Source organism: Diprion similis, chromosome 10 (assembly GCF_021155765.1).
Source record: "Diprion similis isolate iyDipSimi1 chromosome 10, iyDipSimi1.1, whole genome shotgun sequence".
Taxonomy (NCBI): Eukaryota; Metazoa; Arthropoda; class Insecta; order Hymenoptera; family Diprionidae; genus Diprion; species Diprion similis.
This window is the reverse complement of record NC_060114.1, coordinates 8024578-8040515: the sequence shown is the minus strand read 5'-3', so window position 1 is coordinate 8040515 and position 15938 is coordinate 8024578. Positions and strand designations below refer to the sequence as shown.

The 15938-nt window shown below is 42.1% G+C and overlaps 1 protein-coding gene across 3 annotated transcripts in view; it reads left to right on the top strand.

The window, feature by feature from the left end:
• The first annotated feature begins 465 nt into the window (after positions 1–465).
• LOC124411233 (nuclear receptor subfamily 4 group A member 2) overlaps positions 466–15938 on the top strand; it is a 35665-nt gene continuing 20192 nt past the window's right edge. For 2 of the 3 annotated variants that reach the window (XM_046890232.1, XM_046890231.1), the window contains exon 1: positions 466–1876. In XM_046890232.1, coding sequence (XP_046746188.1) covers positions 1591–1876 — 286 coding nt within the window. In that variant the 5' untranslated portion in view covers positions 466–1590. Of the gene's footprint in view, positions 1877–6011; positions 6111–15938 lie in introns of those variants that run through there. The other variant, XM_046890233.1, reaches the window with a different exon arrangement.

Below are 15938 nucleotides of genomic sequence, written 5' to 3'. Positions count from 1 at the left end.
TGTACCAGATGGTATCTTTGACCATTTATGGATCCTTTGATCCTGGCTAGCACTTGGAGTGGTAGTGCGACGGGGGTCAGCCACGTGCTGTTTTTCCGAGCGCATCATCCCCGATTTTCCGATTGATAGCGCGTCGGTCATGAATGGAACCCGGCGGAGTCCCGGACCAACGCAACGGGCGGCAGCTCAAGTGGCCCTGGGCAGCCCTGACGTCGATCATCGGTCTCGCTCCCGCTGGGGTGTTGGGGTGTCGGCGTCGCAGTCGGGTGTGACGTGTCAGGTGATGACGCAACTGGTAGCGCGTCACGTGCGCCAGTGAGTGGAAGCGGCGCCCAGCGACGGTCCATCGATCCGGCCCGCGGTGGGTGTGACGTAGTCGTTGGAAGTGACGTCACGAAGTGCCGTTCGCTAGGCTACACACAGTACGGTTTTAATATAGCGGGCACCACCGCCGAGCCCGGAGTCAGTTACGCGGTGGCCGGCTTTTCGAACGGACGACTAGCACGACTGCTTGCCCAAGACACCCAGACTCGATCCCGCCTCGGGAGGCTGTCTCTCCCTCTGCGTTTATCTCCCCTCTGCCTCTCGGTCCAGCACCGAGATCCGAGCACCAGCGGCTCTGCCCGCTCACTGGGGAGCAGCCGTGTTTCGGAACCGTGAGCCGCAGTCAGTGTTCGTGCCGCGGAATCGGTTCACTTCAAGGAACCAGATAGAAGTCGCTCGGTTCTACACTGGCGGGCACGTGGCTCCGGTCATTCGGAGGGTGACGTGATCAGTGCAGTGGATGTTTAAGTGACCAGCCCCTGCATGCGCTACCCCAGAAACGCTCAGATCGGGCTTCTGCGACCCACGGTATCACCATCGGCAAGTGGGAAGTTTCTCGGAACCGAGGTTCGCCGCACGTCGCCTCCAGGTTCGTCATAATGAGATCGGTAACTGACATATCACTCTAGAATACCACTGCACAAGTAGAAAAGCGAACAAACATTATGTCACTTATCTGATGGTGATTAGCAAACCGGCCTGTGGGACATCCTGGCTCTGCACGAACCTGTGGATCACCTTTGAAAACCATTCCAACGGTACATTAACACTGATATGTAGTATGCCAATCACCTGCACACCTTGACTTGCAAGTGTAGTTGTTTGATGGAACTCGCATCGCGTAATCAACCCCTGAATCAGGACTACTGATGGGATGCTTTCCCCTTTTCGTAACAGAGTCATTCCCTTCTCACATCCGTTCGCTTCACCACCTGCTGATTAACTGACTACTTCACGGATGAGGATTGGGAGTCTCAACTGATTTCTGCATCAGTGGCGATAATGGTCGCCATCTGCACTGCGAGAGAGGGTCTGCGTTGAGGAGAAATTGAATTGGGTTTATTAATGTACAGTGTGTCGTACAAATGTAAATAAAGAGAGAGAAAGAGAGAGAGAGAGAGAGGGAGAGAGTTCTTCGGTCATAACAAACCGTCGAAGGAGCGAAGCACTTTCTCGAGTCCCCCGGCCCCGGCGGTTGCGTCCGGCTGCTTGGGGATGGTGGCGGAGGAAAGCCGATGAGAGGTGAACTAGCAGGTTCTTCAGTTGATGAGAAAAAACCACAGAGGGGTTAGTTGTGCGATGCGTACTGTCGAGAGTGCCGGGACTACGGAGACTACGACGCCTTGTACCGGGTCAGCCCAGGACCTCCACATCTGCAGCTTGTACCTGTCGTCCCAACCCTCCTCCGCGGGAGTCCGCAGGAGTTTCGACACCGGAGAACCTCCATTGGCAGCCTCGGCCTCGGCTGACTCCAACAACAATGACAATCATCACCGGAATCTAGAGTCCTTCGAGCCCCACCTTGGTCAGCGTCTCGAGTCCAGGACGAAGTGTAAGTCTGACTATATGAACAGTATGATCGAGGAAGAGAGAGTCTGTCTAAGCATGCGGATCCGCCGGCGAAGAGTACGTCCCTCACTAGCCGTGACTTAAGCCGGCCAATTGCGTTTAAGTTGCGTAAATTGCGGAGGGAATGCTCGACACCGGTTGGCCTCCCGTCAATCCTGCCGTGTATCCTAACGGGTTGGAGACATGAACGGGGCTTGCCATTCACCGACGGTGTGTTCAACAGGTCACGATCAGCTTTCATCGTCTTGGTGAAGAGCTGTCGCAAAATTTTGGAGTCCACGTCTGGCCCATGCATCATGCCCGTGAGAGCTCCAGACGAGCGTATTTATTGCCCCGTCTAAGCGTTGTCTGCCTTCCCTCCATTGCGTCCTCGGAATTCGGTGTCCACATTACGCGATGGTTGATCGTTTTCCCAGACACTAATTCGGGTTCTGGTATTACTGTTAGCGAAAGTACGCCTCCATCGAGTCTTCTCTTGATGCCGAATCCGCGGCCCACTATAGATAGAATCATCTGCCAGCGTGAAATCGGTAATCGCGGGTCTGGAATGAATTCGATAAAGTTCGATTTCGCAAGTGGTACCGGCGATGATCACTGGTTTGGGTACCAGAATTCGTATCACGATTAAGGTCCCTAGTCGCAAGGTGTTGCAGGTCATGAATAGCACCGCCCTTCCGCGTGATAATAACACAGTCGAAGCTGTTTCTACTTGAACCGAATCTCGGCCTTTCTTTCACGCTCCGTCCACGCTAATCTTAGATGAACTACAATTTAACCCGGTGCGTGACAAGAACGTTTCGTCATCATCGTGCGATGGTTTGATCCGAGTTTCGACGATCTAGGGTGCGAACCTGCATTTCTATTGCCTGTATAATTTATTCGATGTCAAACGTGGCATAAATATTTCGTGATTGTCCGGCTAGCCAGATGGGTTGTGGGTAGTAGTGGTGGGGTGGCCGGTAGTACGTGAGATGCATTTCACCAAACCTGTTTCCAACAGTTGCTCATCTATTTTAAAACCGCTCTATTTTCACCATCGACACATGCTCCTATTGTCGTTACGATGTGACCGCTGCTGGTACCGAATACACGACAGTGCATGCAGTTCTGTGTCATTTTTTAATCATCAGGCTTGCAACCAGACTTAAACGGGTGAAAAATTCATTTTGCCCGAACCGCCGCTCCCTGCTCTTGTCTCCAAACTCTGTTAGCCACAAGTCCTTGATCCCTGATCGCACACAGGGTGATCGAACCATGAGAGGTACCGATGGTGGTTTCACCATCAGTCTGAGCTTTGACTGTCCCTGCCGTATGCAGATTCGATGTTGCGTAATCAGGCGGCGAGGTGCAGCTGCTTCTGGTGGACCTCGAAGGCGCTGGTATAACTCAGGAAAGAACTTCCTAGAGGCCAACTGCATTGTTTCTACCCCAACTATAAATATATACACACTTAACCAGCGAGGAGACAGACAGTACCTGCCTAACTCGCGATCCGCGACTGCGATCCAGCCTCTCAAGCTCGGGTCACAAACGCCAAACGTTTCTTTACACGCCTTCTGGTACGCGCCATCCGCGATACCAACGTTTTTTTCCCGTCAACGTTTCAGTAGACTATTTGGATGGCTGTTACGACTACTAGATCCTCCCAGTAATAGTTAGTGACATAATTAATGAAGCGATTTTCATGTAGTTATAGCTATTTTAATGTACAGGGACCAGCGACGCTTCTCTATTCCTGATGAGTTGAAGACCTTAGAATGATAATCGAAAGTAAAACTATCAACCAACTAGGAATCCTCACATGACTACCGGGTCATTTCATCCGAAAATTGTTATAAGTTCTTTCTTACACGTGCAACCATCGTCGACTGAGGGTGATCGATGAATTAAAGTGAATTTCAGGAGATAAGAAAAGTCAGTTAGCATCAATGATTGCGAGTTTCTTTCGGTGGACCAATTTTAACGCAACTGAACGATAATCGTAGCCATAGTTATGAATAAAATCGACTTGTTAGCATAGTGATGAGAAAGCTGAAAGATTCACGCATTATCTTACCGATCATCAATTGCACTCCAATCTCACGAAGAAATGAAAAAAAATTATCTTCACATCCTCTACGTAATCCTGGATCATTTTAAACAAATCAAATTTTACGTGTTGATTGCTCACCGTACATCTGATGCGTAAAATTTCGTTTATGCGCAAATAATTTTTGCGCCATGATAGGAACCTATACTCTGTACGCTGCACAGTAGCTGGTATGAGTAATCAAAATTGGTAAAAATCCAACCGGTGAATACAGAGGCCTATATATATACCTGCATGTATATGCATATGTGTACACCTTGACAGGCTGTGTATAAAGAAAAGCTCCTCTGGCTCTGTGCCGACGTGCCTCGATCTAATATTGAGATGTTCGTATGTACCGGTGTCACTATATGATCACGTTGATGGAAGACTTCCGCTTGCTTTTATTGTAAAATCTATCTACGAGGGTGAGTTTTCAAAACCCTCGACTAAAATTTCATATTTAGCAATATTATTACGTTCTCACTTTGTGTGTTTCTTCTTTTCTCAACTTTCATGCTATTCACTCAACTTTTTATTATTCTTCTTCCTCCCACTCTCATTCGTCAGGTTTGTACTATCCTCTGAAACTGAGTGTTCGAAATTGCTATTTTGGACGAAAAATTATTCTTCTTCCCAAAATCGTTTTTTTTTCTAGCGATAAGAAAAGAAAATGCTTCAATCTCATAGCTGCATCATATCTCTCTATACTTGAAAACCGTTTTTCGGGTCGTCACCGTGTAAATCAGAGGCGCATAATACACATTTAATGTGCTGCTATCAAGTCTGAAATTGGTCCACGTCTATCGACGCGGAAAGACTCTCTAGACATTTTCAAAGGACTTTTACTGCGGTTTTTGGCGCGTGTTGTTCGGGTATCGACTTAACGGCCAGCGGCGTTCCACCCTCGACTCGTTCGCACGTGGAATCGAGAAGAAGCGTCACGTAAATTCTTTGACGTCACAGAGCAGCCGCCCCCGCCAGCATCGACCGAAACCAAAGACGTCACCGGGCGCCAAGGACGCCGCTATTTTCAGTCCGTTTCCCGTCGTCCGTCGATCCTGTGCTGGTATTGGTGGTTGCTGGTCGGTTGTAGGTGTTGGGCGTAGGTTCTACACCCCGCTTACATGTCCATCCATATGACACCGTCACGCGTTCGCTCCAGCCTCTGGCAGCACACAACCGTCTCTGTGTTTGCTTGTGATCGCGCGTGTGCGGCTTCGTCACAACGACGACACGGCGACGACCACCGACTGACTCTCGTCTTTCAGCCTCGGAACGATCGACTTACGGTCAGAAATTCAAACAGTCGTCGATGGTGTCTCACGCTCCGATCCTCGTCGGTTTATTCGCGTTATAAACTGTCCCGCGGTTATGATCGACGACGATGCTTAACGTGTTGTGCTGTTACGTCGCAGAGACGTAACGCAATATTGCCGTTATATTCTGTTTATATTTATACAGTGCAGCCTGTTCATTGTTATTTTGAACTTTTCAATGAAATTTTCATTATTTTCTCCGATCGGTAATTCAAAATAAAAATCAGCGTTAATCTCGGACGATAAATATTGAACGTTCAATGGAATAAAAAAAAAACACACACACACAAGTAATACACAAGTGCACATGCTCGAGTGAAATTACTCAAGTGTACTGTATAAAATAGTATTTAATCATAGGATAAATGGATGGATAGTGAGAGTAAAACATGTATATGTAACATAAATATACGTTATATATTCATATAAACCGGATGAATAATTTTGCGTGGCAACTGTGTAATTAAACATATAACTGGACTGTCCTGTACGTACAGCCTGAGTAAAAAGAAAAAGGAAAGCCTGAACATTAATTTGTGGTACCTATATCACGAGTGTCGCATGAGTATCTAGATATTTAAGCGTACTTACCTATATATACGATTGAAAATTTTCCAATTTTCATTATTCGACACGTGTTTTTCCGCTCCATACACGGACAAAAATAGTGAAAGTGTAATTAATTTATACTTGACTTGCTGCTCTTTTTTTATTTTCTTCGTTTTACGAAACAGTGATGTGAATTTGCATGCGCGGATTGAGAAAGAGAGACTGGACATATGTTCACGGATCCAAAATTGAAATAACCAAGAAAAAAAAGAAATTCATACGTAAGTGGTAACACATGCATGGATGTAGAATGTACATGTCATACACATACCTATGCTGGAACCTGAACACTAATTCGAACCGGACCATCAGGTTGTCCAAAAAAAAAAAAAACGAGGAATTCAAATTCTCTGATAAATTTTTTCATAAGTATTGCATCATGGTTTTTATACAAGGTGTTGAAATTTTTTTATTCGGCTAAAGCCATTTTTTTTTTATTTTTATTTATTTTTTTGTAAATAGATAAATACGTTCACATGTAACGTACACGCGTAACGATGTATGTACATAAACATGCAACAATCATAAGCATCAGGTGCGCAGGAGATGTAATTGCGAAACTTTTGGATGAATGGAGAGCTCGTTGCGGTTGAGTGACGTCGATTGGCCACCGGGCCGGCCGCATGACGTCACCGTTTATGCGTAGTATATGTGGATGTACCCGCGTACAAGTACGTACGTGCATGTACGGATAATAATGACTAAGATGCTGCGTGTCGGTGTGTCAGGAGCTGTGCAAACATAATAAAGAACTCAAAGATGCTTTGCGGCCGGTACTTCTGCAGCTCCAACCGCCACTGACATCCACTACTGGTTTTGCTCTTGAGAGGGTGTCCTGGTCGATTTCGACGTTATCGTATATATCTCCAAATATCGAAGTCCACGTATCTCAAACACGAAAAAGGGCTTAACAGCTCCGTTCTATGCAGAATTCCTAACAAAAATACTCGATTACATTTTCATTTAACGCAGAAATAAGGACGTGGCATGAATTTTACGAATTTACTATTACGATACCGTAGAATCCATGCAATTTTGTTGTTTCTGCGTCAAATGAAACTGTCTCGGACTGTTTTTGTTTAGAATTGTGTATAGAATGAGGGTGTTCAACCTTTTTTCGCATTTGACATACCTGGTCTTCGATATTTGGAAATATGTACAACAACTCGAAATCGACTGGAGCACCCTCTTAAGACGATGATTGATAATACCGATACACATGCTTCTTTTTCTTCTTCACATACCGAAATCATACTCTCGAATCATAAAGAAGTATTTGTTTTTGTTTCTTTCGCTGAGTTTGGCTCGTCAACAAGAATTATGCATCAAGTCAAAACACGAGATACCTACTGTAAAGACATCAGTGGTATGATCCAACGCATCAGACACTACGCCAAGACGTCTTAAAAATCGTCGGAGAATATAATTGATTGATTTTTGACCGGCTAGGCGAATCAGAAAATTCTGGATCGTGAAATACGAAATTTTGAAAAACTCAAAAACTACTTGGACTCGGCTAGACTTTTGCTGTTGCTTCACCCAGCAAACATACTTATACAGAATTTACTTACGTTTAGTTGAATTAGCTTATGTTAGGTTAAGTTGCATTACTGCATGGTTCAAAAATCGCAAATCTAGAGTCTAGATTTACGTAAAAAAAAGTGTCAATCGAAATTTTCATACCGCACAATTCTAAATAACCCTTAAGAAGAAAACGAAAAGTTAAACAAAAAATTGGATTCGTGATCAATTAAAAACTTTCCTGCATACCGTTTTAATTTCATCGTCTGTTTTCATCGCCAGCTGCTACCGTTCCTGCCTTTTCTCATTGGGTTGGCCTTAGCAGACGGTCGCAGCTGTGTGGTAGATCGATGAAACGGAACTGCGGCATTGCCGTGACGTTTCGACACTAGTGTGACGTCACGAACGTTATAACGTTGGTTATGCGAGGCGCCCTGGGTCAGGGAAGGATAGCCCGACGCGCATCATGCGGAGCGCGGAACGTTCGGCGGGCAAGGTCAACTTAAAGGGGATGCCCCATACTTGTATAACCCACCCGCATCAAAATTGCTGAAGAAAACAAAAACCGAAACAAGATTCAGTCGGATAGTAAAAATAAAATTTAAATGAAACAAGTTTTACAGTATGCACAGTTATTTTTCGGCTTAAGAAAACATGAAGCGAAAATTGCGCGCAAGAAAAATCTTCAGCCTCTTCAACAGTATTGAGCAACGGAGAAACGAGAAAATAATTGCTGAAAATGACACGAGAAAAATTATTAACAATATTTTTAATACATATTTGATATCAAGTTTGAATCTTTATGCATATTTCGTTGAATAAAATCGCGAAGAGGACATACCTGTGAATAGAAAATGCAAAAAAGATGAATCGCGATTTGAATTGCGAAACGTGTGTGGCGCTCGAGTGTTTGCGATAATTAAGGGAGGCGCGAGCCGCGAGACGCCACCGGTAGTTGGCACTTTTCAAATCCCCGAGTTTCGACCCGCGGCAGATTTGAAAGCTGCAGTGCCGTATACATTTGCATTCTCAATCTGCGAGTGATAAACAAGTCGTCGCATGTTATAAGTATAATGATAGTAAGATTTGCTCATCTATATGACGATTTCACTCGATATTATGATCAGATACATGGATCAATTAAACTTGGTGTAGATGGGCGAATGAAAAGTTAGAAGCGTATAATATGTCAAAGAATGCTTTTATCATCATATTATATAGTCGGTATATCCACAGAAAAGGGACGTAAAAATTTCGCAAGAACGTAACGTTAGAACGAGATGATCACGCATGTAAGTTTGCTTCCAGATAGGCATGCGCAAGTTCTATCGACTGCGATGTAAGGTCCACGCTTTTTTTCCTCGTTGTTGTTAAATCTGAATAAGGAGAGAATAGAAATTCATAGAAGTGAGAAATATTTTACGAAGATTGAAACGAGGCCGATTGCATGAAATCGGGCGCGAGTGTGGGGCAGAGATTAGCCCACATATAACCAAAGATTTCACATCACCACGGACACTTCATACTTATGTCTAAAATATGTAAAAACGTATTCAGAAAACAGAATGTATAATATCGGATGAGATTGGATTTACAAAAAAAAAAAAAGGCCAAACTGAGAAAAAAATGAATCGAAATTGCAGTTTGAAAAATTTTCGAATTCAAATGCAACGCGTGATACCTAGGTACAGTGCGAGGAAGAAAGATGTATGAAAAAATAAAAGCGTGAGAAGGACCAAAGAAATTATTGTAACTTCATGTATGACGTATGATTTCGTTTTCGAATTTTTCGTTTTCCTTCTCACGTCTTCCTTGTTTGAATTTTTTAACTCAACTTTTTATTGTCAAGAATCACGGTTAGGTATAGGATATTCAATGGATCGTAAAAATAATTCAAAACTTGGAAAAAAAATATCTCATTAATTCTAAGACAAATTAAGAATTGTCAATTATTAACTGGCAGAGGCAAGATTGAGAAAAAAAGATTTATATACATATAGTACAACACGTTACGGATTTTTTTGCAATTCGAAAATTATATCATAATCATTTAAATCGCGGACGCGGACACTTCAAGGCGATATGTGAAATGTGTATAGAAATACTGAATAAGTATACATCCCGAATATCGGCCTTCAATCAATTATTGCACACCTTATATGAATACTTCCTAATGTATTTGTATATTATACACTCATCAACTTGTATACTCAATTTCCAATCAATATAATTACGATTTAAACAACAATAACCTTTCATCTGAAATTTTTTACTCGAAAGTCAAAACAGATGGAAACAGGAGCAATTTGTAAGTTATATTCATTTCTTATGTCTCCTGTTCAACGGCCGGTGAAATTAGAAAGGAAAAAAGAAATAGCGATCCTTGATTGGTTTGAATAGCTTTTTCAAATTGAGAAGGGTAGAATGTTTAAAAATTGTATGCAATTACTCAACAATTTCAACTGTTAGAAAAAAAATAACATGGCCGCTGTTAACGCGTTATACCTACACTTCGAAATAAATATCGTCTATATAATCGACTCCGGGGCTTCTCAGTTACCAAATGCTATTCCACACTGAATAAAAAGATGGCAAGAACAGTTTAGCTGTTATTTTTCCATCGATTTAACCCTGAGTAACGAGTATATTCAAGTTCCGAAATTACCCGTGCGTTGATTCCTGTCTTGAACAATTTACGTAATCCGTGATCGAGAGATAAGCAATGGAAGAAACGCAGTCTTGTTTCGCTAAAGGCGGTTAAACAACAAAACTTTTGTAAAAAAAAACTCTCTTACTCCAAAACTACTGATAAAATTTCCGAAATGGTTGCATATAAAACCTGTTTGTAAGATGAACACCCTGTACACCGAATGGCGATGGTTGGGTGACGGTATTCTTATTGACACAGACTAATCCTCTTCAGTCATAAACCGCCGTCACCAGTCTAACTCCACTCCGTGAAGTAGGTACAGGCACCTATTTGCACAACACATAACTTCCTCAGTTTCACCACATGTTGTATCTTTGCAGTGTATAACGTGGGGTAAAGTACTTTACAGTTGGACCCAAGATCGGCCGTCTTTATGCACACGTGATGACTACTCTTCTCACTGCAGGAAAAAAACGATCGAGGCGCTTGATATTTGCAATCTAATGAGTATAATACCGATGCGTAATGTTGCGGACGCCTTCATGCACAGAATCAAGGTTAGAATAAGGGTGCATTTTATTTACAACAGCTGTCGAAACTGCTTGTAATATTTTCATGGCGTATCGCTGATGCGTATGAAGCTGCATGTCTTTTCGGTCTGAATTCAGCGTTGCATGCGAAAATTTTAACCGTCAAATTTTTGAATAAGAGTGATTTCTCAGCTCTCAAGCTTTCGGGGAACATAAAATTACAACGAATCTATTTATGCCACGATTTTAATCGCAACGGTACTACGCTCAATCAGTGATTAATTGTGGAATCGATTCTGCAGTCACAATTCAATACGAAGTGTGCTGACGTGACGGCCATGTTGTTTTTTTACCAGCAATAGGTATTAATCACGTGACCATTTTTTCCCCATTATCGTTGACAAATGTTTCACCCATCAATCTTTATACTAACTGGATGGCTGACTCCTATGCTTCCAGCAGACGGCAGCTTGTACCGATTAGAAGCCCCAAAAACCGACACTAAAGTTAACCTAAAGTTAAACTAACGAGTCAGGGTGTGTGATAGCGTATTCGAAACAGATTCAGTCACATGGTCCTATCACTTCAACCAATGACATACACACTGAACCACGTGATTCGTTAGTTCCATTAAGGGTATTAGAGCACAGGTGCCGATTTCATCTGCTTCTAATCAACTCAGATCGAGGACGCTAGTCAGCCATCCAGTTAGTATAGAGCTGAGTGGTTTCGTCGAATCGAATACTATTCTACGAAAATGAATATAATTTACATAGAGAACCTGTTGTACTATAAATTTGTGTCTTAATGCTATCTTTTTTCGTACTTCCTGATTCTGCACTGCAATAAAAGACCGCTACATGAGTACTTGTTGTATCACGCTAATCGGAAAGAAAGGACGTGAAACAAAACCGCAGACAAATTATTCGACAGTATAGTGGGAACTCGCGAGATCGAGAAGCACTTCAGGTCGTTACTGGATCAAGATTAGGATAAATCGTTTGAGAAAGCATTGCACAAGAGTATAACATAGGTAGATATATACAAATACTTCGCATGCGCAAGAGGAGCTTTTATGAGCAAGCTTAGCACCGTTTAACCCATTTGATCACCGGCACTAATAATTATGTCCGAACGATATTTTAGTTTTGTTCTTGCAATACCGACCGAGCCTTTTTGGCGGCGGTAGTTAAGCGCAGTGATTACAGATGCTCGTCTCGATCTCTTGCTCTTGTGACTCTAGCCAGGGGAACCATTTAGCATAATTCATTTCGGGTAACGTGCGTGATTCCTTTTTTTTCTTTTTATTTTCTATCTTTTTTTTATTCATATTATTCATCCTCGTCTATATTTTATTCCGATACAACAGTTTATGTATACGTTTAGTATGCATGTATTTAATCCGAGATCACCTCCTCGCACGAATTACGTAATACCCCGTGTAGCGCAGAAGCTATTTTATTACATACATATATTACACACACACACATATATATATATATATATATATATAGATTATAATATATGTATAGGTGTGTTTAATTTTTTTTTTAATTTAAACGGGAATAATTATAATTTCTGTCAAGCACGCTGCAATCACAGAAACGGTACCGACGATCAAGAATGTAGAAAACTTTTTCGCAAATATAGGTGGTGTTTCAGCATTCTAAATCTCGAAATTTCTCCAAGCCTTAACCGATCCATTAATCGTACTGCATCATCGTGATGCGCTGACGCGGGTGCGCTATAGGCACAAGCGATTACACCCCGTCCGTTCTTTCAGCGCATGTCGCGCGCGCCGAAAGAGATCTCAACAATATTGTACAACAGGTCGTTGGTATTCAGGGGGCGGAATTAGACTCCGCGATGCACTAGCATGCGAACCGCGTACCGCGTCGCCGCCCGGGCATCGATCGCGAAGAAATAAGGAAAGAAGAGGAAGAAGAGATCGTGGGAGAACGACTTCCATATAAAACTTATAGTTGGTTTCACACGGATTCACCTCTCACTCCTTCAGACCAGCAATGTATTCAACACAGCGCTACATCCGCACCTCTCTCTGTCGATCCACGTATAGCTGACGTCAATACAAGCCCAACGACTCCTAGATCGTTAAAATCGGTTTAGCCGTTCTCAAGATATCGAAGTTTGGATTTTGCCGCTAGCGCGAGGCGTTCACTCGCTATTCTCTGTTGTTTCGTTCGCTCGCTCGTACCGACTCGCGCTACTCGCAAAATAAAAATACCGATATCTCGGAAACGGCTCGACCGATTTTAACGATTCGGGGCTCGTTGGATTCGCCTTGACAACGGCCGCGAAGTGAACGCTGAATTTACGCCGTGTCAGCAGAGCAAAAATCCGATTCCAATTCAACGCGGTATTGCATCTTCTGTCCAGTTCAGGCACAATTCTCATGCCAGCCAACGCCGCGGGCCAAATCGGGCTTTTCTCCAACGCGGCGGTGGTTCCAAGATCCTCTTTGGGTCAGCACTATACCAGCTGTGAGGACCGACCGGCCGCGTGCCACGAGACTAAGTTGAGGCCACCCGCTTGGCCGGCCATACACACCGCGCCCACATCTCCGCATACTGATGATGTGATATCGGGTAATACTTGAGTCGGAGGTGAATCAAGGTCGCGCGAATAATTTCCAACTTCTCTCTTCTTTTTCTTTATCCTTTTTTTCACAGCTTTCATCCTGATACGATCAAACGACACGATTCTTCAAGCGTCACGTAAAAAATTCTCCGATTCTTGCAAGGTTGAAATGTTTTTTTTTTTTTCAACAAAATTTTTTTATACCTTTATATACATTATCGCGGCAATTAAGAAGTAAATAAAATAAAACTGTACAATGTAGCTGTACACGGCGCGACGAGGATGCTTGGGTATAGCGTAAAAAACGTGTCCTGGGGTACATGATTTATAAATATTACATAGTATTATACTGGTTTTTACTGTACGGATATTTTGTGTCGCGTTTGGAGGCGGAGGTGGAGTCTCTACACCAAGCGAGGTGTGTGTACATACATATACACATATAAATTGATCATAGATCGTGGAGTCGACCTCGTTCACCTCGAGTCGAAAGCGCTGCAAGGCGGTAGCGAGGCTGGAACAGGCTAAAAGTCCTAGAATACCATCGGCTAGCTGAGGACAGGACAGGCTAGGCCTGAACCAGCAGTAGCTGCTGGCAACAACGGCAGCACCAGCCGAGGAGAGCCGAGAGTTAATCGAGGTAATCCACTATACACGGTGCTTCAGAGGTACATATACGCAGGCATAGGTTATACACACGTGGGTACATGGATTGAATAAAATTCCACGTGTTTTGTACACATTCTTGCGTATGTATATTATATATATATATATATATATATATATATATATATATATATATATATATATATGTATATATAATACTAAAGTGAAGGTGGTAGGTTAGGATTGCCGTCGTTTCATCATGGCGCCGCGACGCGTCGCTGTCGATCCGCTCAATAGCTTCCAGAGGGCGGACCTGTCGCCGCTATTAAGTGATATTTTTCTTCGTTTTTCCGTGTAAAAAACATCTTGTCGGCAAAAATTTCCTAGCTCAGATACAAGAAGGTAAAAAATCCATTCACTTTCTAAAATTTTAACTATTTCACGGTAAATAGTTAATTCACAGACCTCGTTCTGTAGATTTTTATTATGCAGTGTTTTTCTTCGAGAGGAAGTATGAGATTTTCAGATTTTGATTCTGGCAATCGGCTTATCATGAAAATAATTTCGATTTCTAGAGAACTAATTGATTGCTGGTAATTATAGCGTCAAAAATCTGTAACTTCCAAATCGATTTTGATCAGGGTGTTAAAGTAAAACTACCAAATTCTAAAAATCAGTAAAAATTTTCTATTACATAATTTGATGTACTTTTACATATTTTGGAATCGATAAAAAAAATCAGCTTTTTGCACGAGGTCTAAAAAGTATCGGGATAAGAAGAAAAAAAAGACTCCATCGATACTAATTGTATACATACATTTATATGTGCATAATTAAGAATGTCCCCTAGCTGTAGGTACATGTTGAAAAATCAATGTGTGTGTGTGTGTATATATATATTTACTCGGGGTCTCAATAGTTTTGTATTAGTATTGAGCTATGCATATGTTTGTCCCTGTACGTGTGCGAATTCGATTGGCCTTGATCAGTATCTCATATGCGATCATTCTTTCGGCGCGGTCTTCGGTCATACAAAAAGGCGTATATGTATATGTTTATATATACTAATATATAGGTATGTATAGCGCACAGTAACGGAGAATTTTAATTTACTATTCACTGTGCAACCGAGAAGAGAGATTTCACGAGTGCAACCCTTGTTTTTTGATATTGTTATAAAAAACTCGAAATTAAAGTGAAACAAGTTAAAAAGAGTATGGATTAAAAATAGGTTCACAGAATTAAAATGATCAATGAAATGAAACGAGGTCTCTATAATTATACGCAATAATAAATTGCGGCGTTAGAAATGAACCTGGATTCGAGTACAAAGGATTCAATGTTACATAGAAGAATGAAAAAAAAAAAAGGGAGACAGAAATAATTTTTTTCTTCCAATTATCTCCGATGATCTGCAGACTTATGTAATAAGCGGTTAGGCACCTTATATCTACGTGTTGATAATCGCGGTGTGGCTGATTATGAGTTACGCGGGGAAAGGCGAATCCCAAGTATCAGTCTATATGTATATAACTGTGTAATAGCTGCAGCGAACGCAGTGCCGATGATAATGATGACCCCGTCAAAAGCTAGAAATCCTTTCCCTCGTGAGACGACGGTTCGCGTCCGTTCGGATATTGGTTAAATATATTGACGCGTTCTCCATTAATTAGTAGCTATTACCATGCATGTGCCGTTAATTTCTGCATCTCTTAATTATTCTCATACACAGCAAAAAAGAAAAAAGGGGAGGGGATGAGAGGGAAAAATTTGTCTAGATAAGTTTTCGATACACTATTCATTTGCACTGAGCCGAATATAGCGAGACGAGTATAATTTTTTATTCTTTTTCATTTTCTCCTCTAGTGAAACAAAATTCTACTCGATTCAAAAAAAGAGAACCGCGATTGAGCAAACTGAGTTGCGATATTCTCAATAGTTATAAAACGCTGTTTATTTTACCTTTAAATCTGTCTGATAATTTATTGTTAAAAATCAGATTTTCTCCAGCGTTTTTTCTTTTTTTTTTTTTTTTTCGTCTTGTCTGCTAGTAAATCTGTAACGTGGAACATCAACGAGATTATTTATGTATTTACGACTAGTGTAGCCCATTTTTCATTCATCGCTATAAAACTGCGGGCTCT